This window comes from Pholis gunnellus, assembly GCF_910591455.1.
Source record: "Pholis gunnellus genome assembly, chromosome: 16".
In the NCBI taxonomy this organism is placed as follows: Eukaryota; Metazoa; Chordata; class Actinopteri; order Perciformes; family Pholidae; genus Pholis; species Pholis gunnellus.
The window spans coordinates 187,031-205,915 of NC_136543.1; the positions used below are offsets into that span (position 1 = coordinate 187,031).

The 18,885-nt window shown below is 40.6% G+C and overlaps 1 protein-coding gene across 1 annotated transcript in view; it reads right to left on the reverse strand.

The window, feature by feature from the left end:
• Positions 1–18,885, reverse strand: part of arhgef2a (Rho guanine nucleotide exchange factor (GEF) 2a) — a gene marked incomplete at its 3' end in the record, with an annotated part of 51,371 nt that continues 32,486 nt past the window's right edge. Inside the window, exons 15-23 of the mRNA XM_079176200.1 lie at positions 11,041–11,108; positions 10,112–10,300; positions 6,223–6,309; positions 5,705–5,754; positions 4,629–4,664; positions 4,475–4,525; positions 3,634–3,960; positions 966–1,128; positions 1–29 (exon numbers count right to left, since the gene is read on the reverse strand). Coding sequence (XP_079032326.1) covers positions 1–29; positions 966–1,128; positions 3,634–3,960; positions 4,475–4,525; positions 4,629–4,664; positions 5,705–5,754; positions 6,223–6,309; positions 10,112–10,300; positions 11,041–11,108 — 1,000 coding nt within the window. The remainder of the gene's footprint in view (positions 30–965; positions 1,129–3,633; positions 3,961–4,474; positions 4,526–4,628; positions 4,665–5,704; positions 5,755–6,222; positions 6,310–10,111; positions 10,301–11,040; positions 11,109–18,885) is intronic.

Sequence of the window (18,885 nt, forward strand, 5' to 3'; positions counted from 1 at the left end):
TCAGATCTCCTCTGGAATACCTCGAAGGTCTGAAAAAGAGAGAACAAATCAAAATTCAGCCCTCAGTTCCTTTAAAACTAAGAGAAAATGATATTTCATTGGTCTCTTGTTTCTAAAATCACATTTCAAGTTACGAACCAATATTCTGCTATTATATGACATCATGTGGGAGAGACTATTGAAAAATGTTCAAAGCTCACACAGCTTTTTGGTTTTATTGTTCTCTGGCACTAATAACTGAATATTCATTTATAGTATCTAAAAACTCACTGTAAACTCCAAAAATTGGCAGGCCCTTATTTATATTGACTGGAGAGTGAACCAAGCATGTATTCATTATTATTCAGCATTCCCTGTTTGTGTTACTGTAACTCTTTCCTGCCCCGGGCCGTGGACAGCATGTCAGGAGGCTTTTTATTGCTCCTCTGTAAACGTTAACGAGAACTCGGCACAGGAATCTCTCCTTAAGTTTCCTTGTTGGTGTGAAAAACGGTGCAGTGTCTCTTCCTGCTTTAATGTGAGTTTATATCGTCTTTACTGCCTTGATGCTTTATTCAAATTATTATTATTCTTTAAAGTGAAAGGTTATTTAATTCATGTAGCCTAATAATGCTTGTTGTCCATAGCTGTTTTTTACTTCTTTCTCTAATCTGGTTCATTCTTCTTGGGCTGAGGAAGATGGTTGTATATCGATACTTGATAATCAGTTGCACAGGACGCACACGTCTATAGAAAGAAGTGTATTGTTGGTTGGTGTGAATATTAACATGTTGATGCACTTTTTTTGTGGCCTAATATGTTCTTCAATTAATTCCTTTAAAAATGTAACAGAAACATTTACTCAGTTTATTTTAACTGACCTAAAATATTCTAGTACTCTTTCCATACCTGCCTATAATACACCATGATACAAAAAGGATACATGTAACATTTACAGTCATTATGTGTTATGTCTCGAATCTGACCCTTGGAGCTTTCAGATTCCGTCCCATCATCATCATCGGACGTCATGTCTACCTCCAAATCACTGCCATCCTGGAGGCCATCTGATTGGTGGGCAGGTTCCTGACTGGCCCACAGGGTGTCAGCTCCGGTTGAGACAACCCTTCCTGGTTGCAGAGAGGCAGGCTACAATAGCAAGAGGAGAGAGTCCATAGAAAAGCCAGTGAACATGGGGCACATGGAGTGTACTGTAAACCTGCTGATGACTTTTATCATTCGTTTGAAAAGCACTGATTTAAAAGGAGCACACATCAAACTCAGTTCACTCTACATGGTTGTATAAGGTCCTGTGTGAGGAATTTGTCTGACAGAATAATATCCCTGATGACATCACTATGATGTCATTGGGGTTCTCTCAGTTTGTGACTGAGACGAAAAATGTTAAACTGAAAGCTCGTATTCGAACTGGGGGTGTAAAGTTTGACAGGCAGGATGTGTCTACAAAAAGATATGCTACTGAGCAGCATTTTGGGAAGTGTAGGTTCTAGTGTTTTTGGAACTTGACTGATACAAGGGACTAAAAGGTAGGATTCCCCACTTCAATGACTACTCTCTCCATCCTGAGGAGCGACGTAAACAGGCTGTTAAAGAAACAGAATCTCCACAAAGCAGCCGGACGAGACTCCGTCTCTCCTTCTACCTTGAACAGCTTAAACACCTCAACCACCTCCTAACCACCCCCCTGACACTGACTATTTTCCCACCACACAGACACTATTGACCAACCACGTTGGAGCAGGTTTTGGTTGACTGCAGGTCAACCCGAGCAACACGTTGGCCAAAAAGCAATCTGGAACCCATCGGCTATCATCCGACGATGATTTAGATTATTACTGGTTTAAAATCACTTGTAATCTGGCTACTTGTGAAATAATCCGGTCGTACGCGCCGTCTCACAACTCCAACTCCAGTCTTGCATCTCAAATTGCTAATTGGACTGTTAACAATGAGCAGCTTACAGAAAAGGAAGTCTTGGCCCAGATATCTGATGGCTACACCGGAACCCTGCAAACATTGCCCCTCGTAGCCAGAGGCTAATCCGCCAGAGACCGATAGCCGATGGGTTCAGAGATTGGTCTCTATGCATTACATTAATGCACATCGTTTGGATTATTATCTCTGTACATTATACTTCATACCAGTGGCGGCTGGTCAATAGAGGGCGCTAGGGCGCCGCCCCACCTTGAGCCACGTGAAATAAAATAAAATGAATAATAATAATAATAAACTATACAAATTGTCAATATTTGTGTTTTTGAAATATGGAATCAGCCAGTAATATGTGTACAATATGATATCTGCAGTAAATATATGCTTTTCTTGCACGTCCTCTCCGCGTGTGCACGTCTCAGCTGGCTGGGGCGCTGGAGAAACTGCCCAAAAGAGGCGGGGCTATGAAGCAGTTTAGCCAATGATGCTTTAATGCTGATTAAAGATATAAATGAGTGACATACAATCTAGCCAATCAGCGTCCTCAAATAGATTCAGCTGCGCGTTCCCTTATGGACTAGTCTCTACAGGCAAGCGCCAGCACGAGCACTGCTCCTCCAAGACCCGTTTGAGAGGAAATCTTTGAGGAGAAACTGCAGTGAACGAGCTGATCCCAGATCAGCCTGACCTCACAATCACACAGCAGACTAGCGGGAAAGGGAAGCAGTACATGAAGCTTCTCTACTAGCTGTACCAGACAGGTTTGGCTAGCTGGATGCAGTCATGCTAATAACTTATTTAGCTTTTTAAAACACCGGGGACAGATCCAGCACGGACAGTTAGTGAGTGAGGGAGGAGGAGGTAAGGAAACATGAGAACACCAGGGTAGGGAGTGAGGGATGAGGAGGTAAGGAAACATGAGAATACCAGGGTAGGGAGTGAGGGATGAGGAGGTAAGGAAACATGAGAACACCAGGGTAGGGAGTGAGGGATGAGGAGGTAAGGAAACATGAGAACACCAGGGTAGGGAGTGAGGGACATGAAGCACCTGTCTAAGAAATGGATCTATAGTTATAAATAAATAATTATGTGTGTGTGTGTGTGTGTGTGTGTGTGTGTGTGTGTGTGTGTGTGTGTGTTTTATATTAAAGTGAATATTATTATATGATATATATGTTATTATATTATTATATGATATATATATTATTATATTATACATGTGAGGGTGACTAAAATAAGATGTCCTGACGTGTTTGTCAAAGTGTTATTTACTGCTTTTTTCATGTTGGAATAAATGTTAAATATTTAACTGCAAAGTAGTAATGCGTGTTTGATACCTTAATGTTTTTGCATTAAATCATTCTGGGATGTTTGCTGAAATTGATTGGATGAGGCATAGCCCTACCTAGAACATGTTCCACCAGCCGCCACTGCTTCATACTGTGGAACATTTGCCCATTCCCTGGTTAAAACGTTGCACATCCCTGCACAAACTGTACACCTGTTTAATTTTAAATGCATATATCATATTTTTTTTTCTATTATTTTATTTCCTCATATTATGTTTATTGTTATGCACTAAACACCATGCCCAATTTGTTGTATAAGAAAATCAACTGAGGCAATAAACCTGGTTCTGACTTTAAAAATCTGTTTTGTGAGTCTCCTAACTTTGTGGAATTGCAATACAAATGTTCTCACTTGAGCAACCTCCTCCCCTAGCTGCTGGGAGGCAGATGCAGCCCCGCTGCAGACCTTCATGTGTCGGACGTGCCTCTCCAGCTTTGCCCGGGCTCTCTCACTGTCCTTGAACCGGCTCTCGGCATCCCGCAGCCTCAGCAGCTCCTCTTGCAGCAGGCTGTGTTGTCTCTGCAAAAGAGCCAGCTCCCCGATGCTTGAAACTGCATTGGCCTCCCGATTTCCAACATCTCGCCAGAGAGGGCGCCACGCTGCTCCTGCAGCTGGTGCCACGTTATCCTGTGGCTGCAGCAATAACTCTAGAATGGAGTCTTGTTTGATGACAGCACCCTGCAGGATATGATAGAGAATTCAGTTTTCAATATTTTACATGCTAAAGATGGACAAACAAGCTGAAACCAAAGAGTTTTTCTGTTGGAGACTTACATGAAATTCCCTTCCTCGGTATGATAGACTATTATTCACACATACAATGTTTCAAGTTTGTTATTGTAAATTGTTTACAATGAACAGTGTACTTCTAAAGATTTGTTGTGTATTTACTCTTTAATGGATAAGGATGCTAATATTCTGTTTCTTATTGTCAACATATCCATAGAAACACATCAGTGGGCCACACTGTTGCACATGTTCCTTCATTACCATGAACACACACACTGAAGTTTATTTTGACTCAATCCAACATCATAATACTCACTAGAGCACCAAATGTGGATTAATAATTAATTGTTTGAGTAACAAACTTTTTTGTTAAAAGAAACATGGTATTTAGCATAACATGTGCAATAAACTGTTAAATAGGACTCAAGCATGTTAAAGAAGAAAGACACAAAAACCTACTAACCTGGAGTGCATGGAGGTAAACACTGAGATTCACCAGCCTTTGATAGATCTTCTGTCAAAAACAGGCAGCATACTTATTATTATCGCTCCCTCACACACACACACACACACACACACACAAACACACTCTGAGGAACCTTCACCCCCTTACTTACTGCAGGCGGTGACTTGTCTTGACTCCTCATGCAATCCTTTTAATATATCCCACAAACAGAGGAGAGTATCACCACAATTACATTACATTTCAACATAAAACAATGATAAGCTATTAATGGTATACATCAGTTGAACCGATATGATGCCATAGGGAATTGTTGGATATATGTTCATGCCCAATGTGAAAGTGCATAGATTTCAACCCTCCAACTCAGCACTGGATAAGTGGATTTAGAAATTCAATGGATGGATGGATCTATTTGGGGTGCAGTTAGAAACTCGGTTAGACCGTAGAATCCAGTTATAGCAGGGTGTTTTATGAGCTGGTTACAAGTGATATTTGCTCCTTTCATCCCAATTAAAACAGCACCTTGATGACTTGATCACAAACATTTTTTGTAATGAATTGGAGAGTCTGGAAGAAGACTGGTAAATGGGATCCCAGTGTTTCATGGGAATGATATGCTAAATGTACTCTCATTTCCTAAGAAAAATACCTGCATGTGTGTTCTTGAGTGTCTTGTGGGCGCTAAGGCTGAACCATATATTGTTTCAGCATCGACTTATTGAACTTCAATATTTAAGGTCTTGCGACTTGATTTTGACAAAGGTCCTTCTTCAAGTTAAACTAATAATGCAGGAACTACTTGATATTGTATTAGCGTTAGAAATTCTCACATCTATTTGTGATTAATCAAATTACCAAAAACAGTTGAAATGAAGAGAACTCTGGGTAATTTAGCCATGCTACTTATTGAAGGATTTTTTGTAGATTAGTATGAAGAAAGCAAAGTGCAAACTATGTAAACAAAAGCCATACATATGGTTCAGCAAGTGGTCTACTCAGACATGACTCAAACCCCCACCCCCAAATCTGGGAGAGCAGGAGAACAGTGGACCAGACGGGCCACAATAGTTGCATTTGATATTGACTGCATGCAGTAATAAACTCTGGTGAGTGCTGCAAAGATAGTCTGATGCTCCAACAAAACCAGTCGGATGTAAGAGGAAGATTTAAGAATTTAGAAATAATGACAAAGCATTCGACCCATTCATTTCTTGGCCCCCAGCTCACCTTTGATGCTAAGAAATCATGGGCTCCATTGACCAACAGATCCTGATCACCTGAGCAGAGACAAGAACAGCAGCCACTCAGTATTACAGACAGTTCAGATAATGAATGTCTGACTATTTAATAACAAACAAACAAAGATGGACAAGGATTTTTTTTGTATCTTCCTTAAATCTAAATTCAATCTTGATGATCATTGATCGAATACATAGATACATCAATCTATCTAAACTCTTTGAGTCAGCTATTTACAATTATAATATTATTCAATGTTGTAGTGAGACTAGTTGTAATGTCAGTTTTTAACCTGCTCCTGCTCTCATGTTACTGTCTTTAGTAAAGCAAACTAAAGGAGCCCTTTTGCCAATGATAATGTGATGAAGAAGAGTTTGACTCACTTCATTTGTGTCTGTTTTATATTTATTGTATGTTCCTCTAAAATATTATTGATTGTTATCATTTTGTGTTGCTGGACAGCAATGATGACTGATGATGAATGATGGGAGCCTTCAGTGACTCACTGGTTTCTACCACCTCCATGTGGTTGTGAAGGCATGGAAGAGGGATGTCCACCCTGGACCCCAGAAGGAGTTCACTCAACCTGTCAACTGAGGAAACACACACCTGTATAACTCACAAATATAATCTTTTATATTTTCTCTAAGTAAGACAAAATATTGTGAGAAATTATCCTTCTTTTCACAAACGTTCACAATGCTTATATTGGGAGACATGATCCCACAACCCACCCCGTGGTGATAACTTGTTTACATCTTGTTACTATAATGGAAGAATACTCACTGGACCCAACATGCAAATAATACCAACCATAGTTGCACACACTGTTCATGTACAATGCTTACAGATGTGATAAGACAAAGTATAGACAAAAAAAGGACTAACTTTGAAATAATACCAGTATTGGAAAAATGTGTCATCAAAGGTGATATTGTGCCCATTGTTAAACAACAATTAAACAAAACTAAGTTCTTTACTTTCACCATCTATAGTGCATGGTCAAAAGTGCATGGCGCAAGTGTGTTTAACATGTTTTGGATGCACCAGCTGAAAATAGTCCTAAGCAGCCACCATTGGAATCCCATTCTACAAATATTATAATACTAATTGCTCATTAGGAGGAAACTGTTCATTATTCGAACCAGATATTGTCACAATCCATCAAATAGATGTCGCAATATTCCTCTGGATAAGAAAAACTTTGACCTGTTAGTGGCACTAGAGCAGCGGTTCCCAAACTTTTTAGGCCATGCACCCCCTTCTCCATCCTGACCGGGTTCACGCACCCCCAATCCCCCACAGCTTAAAAAAAAAAAAGCAACAGAGCCTATTTATGGCAGCTGGCCAGCACACGTCTTCTGAGATTGTGTGAGGTAGCCCCTTTCTTCTATTCTGTAACTGACCAGATATGAAGCCCGTAGTGCGTTTTTTGTAGACCCAACACATGAATGAGACTGCAGTTGTTTTTGGCTGTTTTGTAACTCCTCCAATTTCGATACAACACATGTAAGGGGCTTTTGACTTGCACTGGCATGCTTGGTGTTCAGGTGGTGACGTAAATAAGAGGGCTTCAGACAGCTGTTAGCCAGAACCTCACTGCACACCACGCACTGTGGCTTTGGGCAATCATTGCCAATCCAAGTGAAGCCAGACCCAGATCATCTTCATCATATTTCCTCTTTTTCTTCCCAGTCTGATGCTCACTCTCATTTCCTCTTTTTTCACCTTGACTCCGCGATGGGCCGATGTGCTCCCGATCTGTCTGTGCTATCCCTTCCTCCTTTTTGGTCTCCTCCGTCTCTCCGTTTCTCTCGCCTCCGATTCCTCCCTCTCTCTCTGTCCCTCTCCTCTTTTATGACTGATAGCTTCAGATGTCCCACAGACAGTTTCCCCGATTTCAGCCAGTTTAGCATATTTGCATGAATGTTGCTGAATGAATGACGTTAGCTGTTAGCTGACGTTAGCTGCACAAGCTAGGCTAGCTAGTGTGTAGCAGACAGTCTGGCGGCAGGAGCTAAAGTGCATTTATTTATTAAAGTGTACGTTTTAAATTTTAAATTTAAATCTTACAAAGGGAATTTTTTTAATTCATGCTTTTATTTTGTGAAAAATCCCACTTACATTTTTTTAAATTATATTTAATATAAATTGTTACACCATTAGACCACAACTAACAAATTTTCCTCTTGCGCACCCCCTAGAGGCAGCTCACTTTGGGAATCCCTGCACTAGAGGATCAGTCAGAGGATCAACTAAGTCATGAGGCTTTATCCTCTGGTGACCATTAACATCTCTACCAAAATGCATGGCAATCTGTAACATACTTGATGATTTGTCTAGAACCACTTGACCGGATGGCTCAATGGTTAACCACAAGCTCTCTGACTCATATGTCATAGATTCAAACTCACTTGTGTCAGATAGTAGTCCGGTCTGGCCTGTGAGGAGCATTTTTATCTAGAAAGAAATAGCGGTAATCTTATTTTAAGTTATTTAATCAATAATATTGATTTTGAGCCCTTTTCGTGTTATTTTATGAATTTTGTGAATTAGTTTAAGAAATGTTATACAGTGGAAATACCTTACTGTTCTGGCATCCCAATTAGCTTGTTTCAAGCAAAATAATGCTCAATTATGAATACATTTACATACATTTGATAGGGCAGTTTTCATTGTTAAATGGGACATATGGCGGCCCAAGCATGGAGGACAAATTAAGTTCTAATAAAAAAGTACAGGAATGATTTATCAATAAATGGACTATTCCAACTGACATCATTTTCTTTCTAAAGATACATTTGAATTGGTATTGGCAATTTTTTGTCATCTATGACTCCTAGGAATTTAACCTCTTGAACCCAAGGCCTATTTTTAGCCCTGTGCTCTAAAATGTCCTACCCTTAGGCAAAGGGGCTTATCTCACTAACTACAAGGTCTATTTGAATAATTTCAATGGCATAATAACACAAATAAATGTGAGCTTTGTTAAGATGTGTACATATCATTGTATATGTTACTGGTAAATGCTGGACGAATGTTACACACAGCTCAAATTGAAAATTTTCAGGTTCGACTTTTTTCTTTAACCTAAAAAGCACTTTTAATGATTTTAAATGATGCAGAAGCTGGCCTAAAGTCTCCCAAATCATATCACAACACGTCAGCAGTCCTTTTAAAAAAAAAATTGGCTTTGATAAAGTGAAGTATGCCTGAGAAATCAAGGTCAGCTGAGGTCAACCAACGTCAATTCTGATTTTGGAAGTAGCACAAATAGCTGTTTTATTGGACTTTTATATACTATATAACGATATATTTCACTTCTCTTATCACTAATAGTGTTCAATCTATCTAATACAGCAGTTTGGCATCATTTTGAAAGCTTTGGCTATATAAAAACCTGTAAAATATGGCTCATTTTCGTCAGAATTTGAGTTTTACGTGATGTATTTGAACCTTACTAAAGCCTGTGATTGGCTGATTTGCGCATGTGACATAAGATTTGAACCGGAAGAGTGTGAGGAGTGTATGATACGATCTTCGAGTTGTTTGACAGAATTTTAAGCCAATAAAATAATCGAAAACCGTGATCCGCCCCCATGGGTCAAACCCATTGGCCAAAACTGAAATAGGTCAAATGTTAGTTACCCTAAGTTAGATTGATCCCAATTTCTTCAGGAAACAGTTCAGAGCCGCCACAGGATGTTGATAGAACAGTAGGACCCGGGGAAATATGCCTTTGTTTACATCAAAACAGCACAAAAGGAGTAAGGAGTTTATGAAATATTAGTGGTGAAGCTGGTGTGTTGTTCTGGTGCTTGTTTGCTCACAGCTCTGTGATGGTTTCACTTAGATAAATAGTGAAGATATCTTTGGATTCAGTGTGTTATTGGCGTGTTTTCTGCTATTTCGGTTTTCCGTGTTAGCATTTAGCTTCTTCTTATTAGCGCCTACTGGAGTGTGTGGTCGGCTCAGCCATGGCGAAAAAAGAGTGATATTGTGGACATTCTTTTAGTTGCTTATTTGAGTTTGTGTAGAATTGTGTTTGGAGTGTGTACACTGGCTTGCAGGATAGTGTTGAACAGAATCTCTTCGTTAATTTGGTATGAAGCATTAATAATATTTTTGTATGAAAAGTCCATTCTACGACATTTGGAACAGAGCCTCAGAGCAGAATTGAGACCCTTTGGGCGTTCTCGGGTGCAAGAGGTTCTAAAACAATTCAGTTTAAGGTTGGGGATAAAAAATGTTCATTTAAATTGTGAAAAAGTTGACCTGTTCTGTCAAATCAGACAACACTAAAGTTATGCATGTTAACCTGTATTACCAGCTGGTCTTCCCAACTAACAAATTATTAACAATTATTTATAGTTGGCATGAAACTTAGTGTGTTACCCTCAGCTGTGGCATCCAGTAGGAGTTTCTCTGCACGGGGCGCTTGGGGTGTGTCTGCCCTGAACAAGTAGCGAGTGATGGGAGGTTGTAGGGCCTCCTGACCAGTTGTCACCTCTGCCAGCTCACAGAATAGAGTCACCCTCTCCTGCAGGAGCTCCAGCATTTCCCGGTCCTTCTGCTGGAGGTCAGCTGTGGAGGGTTTCTGAGGATTAATCAATCGTGCATCCACAAATCTAAAACAACACATGACCACAAAGCCTGCTTATTTTAAACAAGTCTCACATCTAATGAATATGGCGAATAGACACCAACTGCAACAACTCTCCAGCCATCAACTTTGTGTGCATACATTTTTCACAGCAAACGCAGATTTTCATTGAAAATGACACAGATAGCATCTGCATGTGAATTACCTGTATTTCTCCACCACCTTTTCGCATCACACTGGTGAAAAATGTCTTTAACGTAGAGAGCAAACACACCTGTCATCCCAGTGTGTGGGAGTCTGTGGATGTTTTTGCTGATGTGTGTGGTTTGGTTCATGAGCTTTCTATTAACCATACACTCACTTAGATTATACCCCCAATCCCAACCTTTTCATTGTGTTCTCAATACTTCTACAGTGTTGGGTGGATATTGGGGTATTTGGGCACCGTCTACACTATAAAAAAATAGAATATGTGTGTATCTCTAAAGCTAGATGAACTCCTAAAATACACTTTGCTTTCATTGAAGCCTGGTTCAGCCCTTGCGGAGGAGAGAGAGCTGCAAAACAGAATCATTCAAAACAGAAATGGGGACATAGGTTGTCGTATGTTATCTTACAGGTGTAACAACTATTTAATTGACATATTTTTTTGATCTACATGTAAAATGCTAAACTGCTAGTAGCAGTCACTGCTTTGATCATGTCATTTATGTTTCCTGACCTTTGAGTCTCCTAAGATGGGCCTTGTGTTCAGTCTCTATGAGGGGGAACTCCTCTCGTGATGGGCACCTGAGCACACAAAAGCACAGATCACACAGATCCTGTTATCAATGATGTGATGGACATAGTAAATATATCTTCAGAAATGTTACAGAAAAACAAACCAATTGTTAGGGTATTAAGATGTACTGTTACATATTTGATACTGATACTAGAGGCATTGGTACAACAACAATGATATACAACCATAGATCATATCTTGCTGAAGTGTCATATACAACCTACCATACAATGTAACAGTTAACTCATATGGACATTGCTCAGACTAAAAAACAACAATAATAAGGATTTTGTGGGAGTTATGAGGATACAGTCTGCATGTGTTGTAACGATGGTGTGGTTTTAGAGTTGGTGCGGACTATGGGTTGTGGGCAGTGGCGGGCCGTGCATTTTATACCTGGGCCTTCTGTGCTGTCCTACTACAGTTGAATTACCTCCTAATAACCTCATTATGATGCATCAATCCAGCAAACCTGCTGCGGATCCACGCATTCCACCACGTAAGAGCACGAGCCATTCAAATACTATTCATAAAAACACCACGATAGACAAATGAACAGTAGTAACGTTACTATGTAAAAAAAAGCAAAACCCTAACCAGTAGATGGTTGTTATTCCTGGCATTGTTAATTTTTCTTTGTTTGAGAAGCTTTGCTAAATATTACCTTTAACTGCCATAAGGTTATTTATGTCATTGTTTAGTATGTTTGTTTACATGTTGTTATTTGTAAGGTTTGTTTTTAATGCGAATGGGTTTTTTGTTTTGTATAAAAGGGGGGGAACTAGTGTTGCGTGCTGTGTTGTACCGGGACGTGTTTGACCGTGGCACAGTGACAGCAGAAGGGCGCGAAGCGTCATAAGTCAGTCAGTCAGTAAGTCAGTCAGTAAACAAAGTAAAGTAAGTCAACTAAGTTTTCAGTTCAAGTTTCAAGGGATCATCTTTCGTGTTTCAAGTGGACTCATTTCCCTCTCAGTTGTGTGCAGCCAGTGAGGTACGTTATTTATGTACATTCGCCATTGCGCACATTCGCGCGCAAACTGTGTTTTTATGTAATGTAAACGTCTGATTGTTTTGTATGTCTAAATGTGATTTAAACAGTTCGACGGTGGACGGAGAAGTAGGAGGAAGAATAAATCCATCAGTTGAGAGAACCAAGGCGTCGTGTATTTACTGGAGGGAGTGATATTACCTTTATTTTTGTCAACGCTCAGCTCTAAGAACACAGTGACTGCTTAAAACCTTTTGGACCCTAAGCCATTTTTTAGGCCTTTTCTCGAAAATTGTAACCCATACAAAAGAGACTACAATTCTGTAACTACAAAGTATATTTAAAAAATGTTGATGCTTGAATAACACTAGGGATTGTGAGATTTGATGAGATGAGTAAATATTGTGTATATGTTACTGGTTAATAGTAGCTAAACACAGCAAACACAGCAAACAGGGAAAATTCCCAAGTTCGTCTGAAGAAAAAGCACTGTAATTTATTAAATGAGGCCCTGGCTAGCCTAAAACATTCCCAGTTCATAGCACAAATGGTGCAGGTGCCTCACAAAAAGATTTGGTGTAAATAAAGTGAAGCAAACCCCAGTTATAGGTGTTTATCTAAAAAAAAACATGCCAAATTCTCATTTTCGAACCAGAATTTATAGCTGTTCCATTGTACTTTTATATACTTTATAATTATATATTTCACTATATTTCACTTTATTTATCACTCGTATTGTACAATCTATCCTAACAGAGCTGTTTGGCATCATTTTGGCATAATTCTGACCCATTTTGTCCCATTTTGACCCATTTTGACCAGTCATATCTCTCCTGGATGTCTCTGTCTGTTTGTCTGGAGCCCTTGCTCAGGCTCTGCTGGGCGGATCTTGTCATGACACCACTCGTTACAACCAGGTGCTCAAAACGAACACACTCGTGTGTTCCATGAAGTGATTGACAGAATTTTCAGTCAATAAAACTCCAAAACCGTGCAGCGGTCAAGCCCCAAGCCCCCTGTATGATTCGCCACTGGCATTCTGACCACCATTTTGGCTCAGATGAACGGAGAAATGCCATTTTAAGTTCCAGACGTACCTACTTAGCAGACGAACACCTTACTAATAAGGAATAATTGCGGATTTCACCGTTTCGGCCCTCAAAACCGTCTCAAGGTATGATACAGTTATAATATTTTCGCAGTGTGGGAGTTGTGCTTTCTGTGGCTTGTTAGCTGTAACTCCTGAACGCTTTGACGAAGAGTAATTTGGATGATACCGTTGAACTCTGTGTGGAATGCTAATGTTGGTCGCAGTGTGATATGCCGGGTTAGACGCTATGCCCGAGATTAACGAAGCATTCTCTGAGTTGTTGTCTTGCCGGCTGTGGCGTAAAATGCATGATATTGTGGCGAATCTTCTTAGTTAGTTAGTAGAATAGTTTATAATGGTGTTTGCAGTGTGTAAAATGGTTAACGTGATTACATTAAGGAGACTTTTTTCAATAAAAAAAAAAAAAAAATGTAATTTCTTTTTTAAATTTCTTTATGAACTTTGCTTTCTACGACGCTCTCTTCGGTTAAAAATCTCGCTTTTAACCCCAAATGGGTCTCGCTCGGGTCCAAAAGTAGGACCAACCGGGCGGAAAACACATTTTATTTATTTTTGGATTTGTATTAATGCTAATGTTGTTAAGTACATTCATACCACTGTATGAAGACATTAATGCCACTTTGTTTAAATCTAACCAACTGCACCTTTTGTGATGTGTCTCTGTTTGTGCTGTACAACAAATGATCTCTCTGAGGATAATACCATTTTTATAACTAAACTTACCTTTAGACAAATTATACCAAAAGGTTTTTCACATTATATTCTTTCTTGAATAAACAATACGGTCTTCATTTTGTCATATCAATGGAAACACACTAAGACCCCGGGGACTTATTTTCCTCATCAGATCAAATATTTATGATGAACCTTTGGTCAATTAAGATTTCGAACTTGGACCCTGCAGACTGTTAGAAAATACAAAATGAACACTTTGGCAATTCCATCCATCCATCCATCCATTTTCCTCCGCTTATCCGGGGTCGGGTCGCGGTGGCAGCCGGCCAAGCAGGCTGACCCAGACTTCCCTCTTGCCCGCAACATTTTCCAGCTCATACTGGGGGATCCCGAGGCATTCCCAGGCCAGCTGGGAGATATAATCCCTCCAGCGTGTTCTGGGTCTCCCAGGGTCTCCTCTCTGTTGGATGTGGCCGGAAAACCTCCAGTGGGAGGCGTCCTAATTAGATGCCCGAACCACCTCAGCTGACTCCTTTCGACGCGAAGGAGGAGCGGCTCGACTCCAAGTTCCCTCCTGATGTCCAAGCTCCTTACACTATCTCTAAGGCTGAGCCCGGCCAAATGAGTCAAAAGTATTTCGCACGAAGCTCCTGACTACCCCTACTACAGGCGAGCGCCAGCGCCAGCACTGCTCCTCCAAGACCCGTTTGAGAGGAGAACTTTGGCGGAGAAACTGCAGGTGAAAGAGCTGATCCCAGATCAATCTGACCTCACAATCAGACAGCAGACAGCGGGAAAGGGAAGCAGTACATGAAGCTTCTCTACTAGCTGTACCAGACAGGTTTGGCTAGCTGGACGCAGTCATGCTAATAACTTATTTAGCTTTTTAAAACAACGGGGACAGATCCAGCACGGACAGTTAGGGAGTGAGGGACATGAAGCACCTGTCTGAGAAATGGATATTTAGTTATAACTAGAAAATGCATTTCCTTCTGAAAATGCGTTGGAATGCTAAAAGCTGAAATTAATTGCAAAAACATTGCTGAAAATAGATATCCAATTTAAAAAAAATTGCAAAAAGCTTAATAATTCAAAAAGTTTAAAGATTACAAATGGCTGAAAATACAGAAATGGGAGACTACCTGTCTGAAAAATGTTGTAGCCTGAAAGCATTTAAACTGCACTGCTGAAAACCCTTCTAGTTGAAATGTTTAACTATGGCATCTGTAGCTGAAAGTATGAGAAAGAAGAAGGCTTTGAAAGTTGAAGAAGTTTAAGAGGATTTGAAGATTTTCTCCAGATATCCAATTAAAAAAAGATTGCAAAAAGCTGAATAATTCAAAGTTTAAAGCTTACAAATATGAAAAGTCATATCACTCCTCTCCTGAAAGAGCTGAACATTTTAATATTTGAATGGTTTCTGTGGCTTAAAAAATGTCAGCAGTAGCGATATTTGTTTTAGTAGTAGTAGAAGTTGTAGTTCTAGTAGAAGTATTATAAGTAGTAGAAGTATTAGTAGCATTAGAATAAGTGTGTGTGTGAGGGGTCCTCTAAAAGTATCCAAGACCTGAATGACTGAATGAGAGACACAGAGAGACAGAGAGAGAGAAGTGTATGTGTGCGTGTGTCTGTGTGTTTATCAACATTGCTGATTACCTTAATCACGAACACCTGTGTGCCAGCAGCCTGTTCATGGAGAACAGACAGGCAGACAGACAGTTACATGGACTGAGTGAGTAAGACAGACCGACAGACAGACAGACACAGACTCAGACCGTTAGATGGACTGAGTGAGTGAGACAGGCAGACAGACAGTTATATATACTGACTGAGTGAGTGAGACAGGCAGACAGACAGTTTTATGTACTGAGTGAGTGAGAGGCTTAATAAATAGATAAACACAGTGTGGGGGTAGGGAAGAGGAGACAGAATAATAATGCTAGATAAACACAGACAGGTTATTAAGTGACAGGCTTCATCACAAGCATTTCAGTTAGAATTCATTCTGTGGGGCTTTTATTTTAAAACGGTGTGTGTGTGTATGTGTGTGTGTGTCTGTGGGGGGGGGGGGGGGGGGGGGGGGGGCGGGGGGGGGGGCGGGGGAGTCCTCTAAAAGTATCCAAGACCTGAATGAGAGACAAACAGAGATAGATAGAGAGAGGAGTGAGTGCACGTGTCTGTGAGTCTGTGTTTATAAACATCCCTAATTAGAAACACCTGTGTGCCAGCAGCCTGTTCATGGAGAACAGACAGGGAAACACCTCATACCCATATTTGATTGGCTGAGCAGCATTACGCATATCTCCAAGTCATGTGTGCGTGTGTGTCTCAGTGCCTCTGTATGTTTATAAACATCACTAACGAGCTCATAGAAACACCTGTGTGTTTGGGTGCACTGGTTGGTGATTGCAGCACCTGTGTGAGAGATTAGAGTGAACAGCGATTTTCAACAAAACTACCTGTCGAACATATGCCCTTTATACCAAAACCATGAGACTAATCAATAAAATATGGATACCGTGAGAAAGATAAGACTCTGCCGAACGCGATGATGTGTTTTTTATGTTGGTGGTGTTAAAAATGTGAGCTCCGGCGCAATATACAAAACTGGTACTGTCTGCTTTCTTTAAGAAATGAGTGGTCAGATTTAACATTGGTCTCTATGGAGCAGAAAGTTGGTTTTTCCTCTCAATTAAGTCATTTTCTGCCAAATGTGTAAATCTGTGGGATTCCACAATCACTTTTTAACGAGAAGACAGGATTAGCTACTGTATGAACTAAAAAATATATATGAAGAGTGTAAATTGTGGAGTCGAAGGCAAAAGACAAATATTTTTTTTACAAGAATCTGAAGCTGCTCTTCACTCTAGCGGTGACATCACGCACTCTAAGCTGCGCAATACACACCCATTATAAAATCATAAAAGTTAAAATGGGACAGTTCAAAAAGTATAAAAGATATTAAAAAGATTATAACATACAATAATAGCTTAAGATTTTCTCTGTATTTTAAAGTTGAAATGGTGTCTGTAGCTGAAAGTATGAGGAAGTTGAAGGATTTGAAAGTTGAAGAATTATTTGAATTATTTGAAATATTTGAAAATATTCTCCATAGAAACCCATTCAAAAAAAAGTTGCAAAAAGCTTAATAATTCAAAAAGTTTAAAGATTAGAAATATTAAAAGTCATAGCATAAAGGTCCTTAAAGAGCTGACCATTTTGATATTCGAACGGTTTCTGTAGCTTAAAATATGAAGGAGCAGAAGCATGCTACGGAAGAAATATAATAAGAAGAATAAAGAAGAGGATAACAATACTTGGAATGCTTAAAAGCATTCCAACAAATAAATAATGATATATATATATGTGTGTGTGTGTGTGTGTGTGTGTGTGTGTTTTATATTATAGTGAATATTATTATATGATATATATATTATTATATGATATATATATATATTATTATATTACACTGAATTGCCTGTGAGGGTGACTAAAATAAGATGTCCTGACGTGTTTTTGAAGTGTTATTTACTGCTTTTTTCATGTTGGAATAAATGTTAAATATTTAACTGCAAAGTAGTAATGTTGTTCAAAGTGGGTCGCTCGACTGAGACAGCCCTCCTTGCGGTGACGGAATTGCTTCACGCCGCGAGAGCTAACTCTCTCTCCTCTGTCCTGATTCTCCTGGACCTGTCTGCGGCGTTTGACACTCTGAACCACCAGATCCTCCCACAGACCCTCAAGGGGATGGGCGTCTCAGGCTCTGCACTCTCCCTGTTTGCATCCTACCTGACTGGTCGATCCTACCAGGTGACATGGAGGGGGGCCGTGTCGGAACCACACTTGCTGACTACAGGGGTTCCACAAGGTTCAGTCCTGGGCCCCCTTCTCTTCTCGCTCTACACAACATCTCTGGGCTCTGTTATTCGCTCGCATGACTTCTCCTACCATTGTTATGCCGATGACACCCAGCTGGTCTTGTCATTTCCTCCTGGTGACACTCAAGTGGAGAAACGCATCGCTGCGTGCTTGGCTGACATCTCAAAGTGGATGACGACACACCACCTCAAGCTCAACCTGGCCAAAACCGAGCTACTGTTCCTCCCGGGAAAGGGTTGCCCGCACCGAGACCTGTCCATCACCATTGATGAAACCGTGGTGACGCCAACTCGGACTGCGAGGAACCTGGGTGTGACCCTGGATGACCAACTGTCGTTCTCAGCAAACATCTCATCGCTCCTGCAGATTCCTGCTCTACAACATCAGGAGGATTCGCCCCTTCCTCACTGAGGAGACGGCGCAGGTGCTCATCCAGGCTCTTGTCATCTCCCGCCTGGACTACTGTAACTCTCTACTTGTCGGAGCCCCGGCGTCGGCCATCAGACCGCTGGAGCTTGTCCAGAAAGCTGCAGCTCGCCTGGTGTTCAATCGCCCCAAGTTCTGCCACACAACTTCCCTTCTCCGTTCTCTACACTGGCTCCCTGTAAGAGCTCACATCCAGTTTAAGATTCTGGTGCTAGCCTACAGGGCAGTGAAAGGAACAGCTCCTTCCTATCTCCAGGCCATGGTCAGCCCTACACCCCCGCCCGATCACTTCGCTCTGCTGCCTCGGGGCGATTGGTTGCCCCGTCGCTCAGAGGTCCCTGCGGCCGATCGACCCAGTCACGGCTGTTCTCTGTCCTGGCCCCATAATGGTGGAATGAACTCCCCACTGACGTCAGGACAGCAGAGTCACTGCCCATCTTTCAGCTCAGGCTGAAAACTCACCTCTTCAAGAAGTACTACCCTGAGCCTTCCACTTAGCACTTATTGTATTCGTATTAGTTTGTTGCAGTTATTTTATTCGTTTGTTTCTGCACTGTACGTTTGCTCTGGTTTATGCTCTTAGATGCTTGTTTAAAAAAGGAGATGCACTTATGACTTCTCGTGATTAGTAGTTCTCTTGAAAACTATGTTGAATACACTTATTGTAAGTCACTTTGGATAAAAGCGTCTGCTAAATGACTAATGT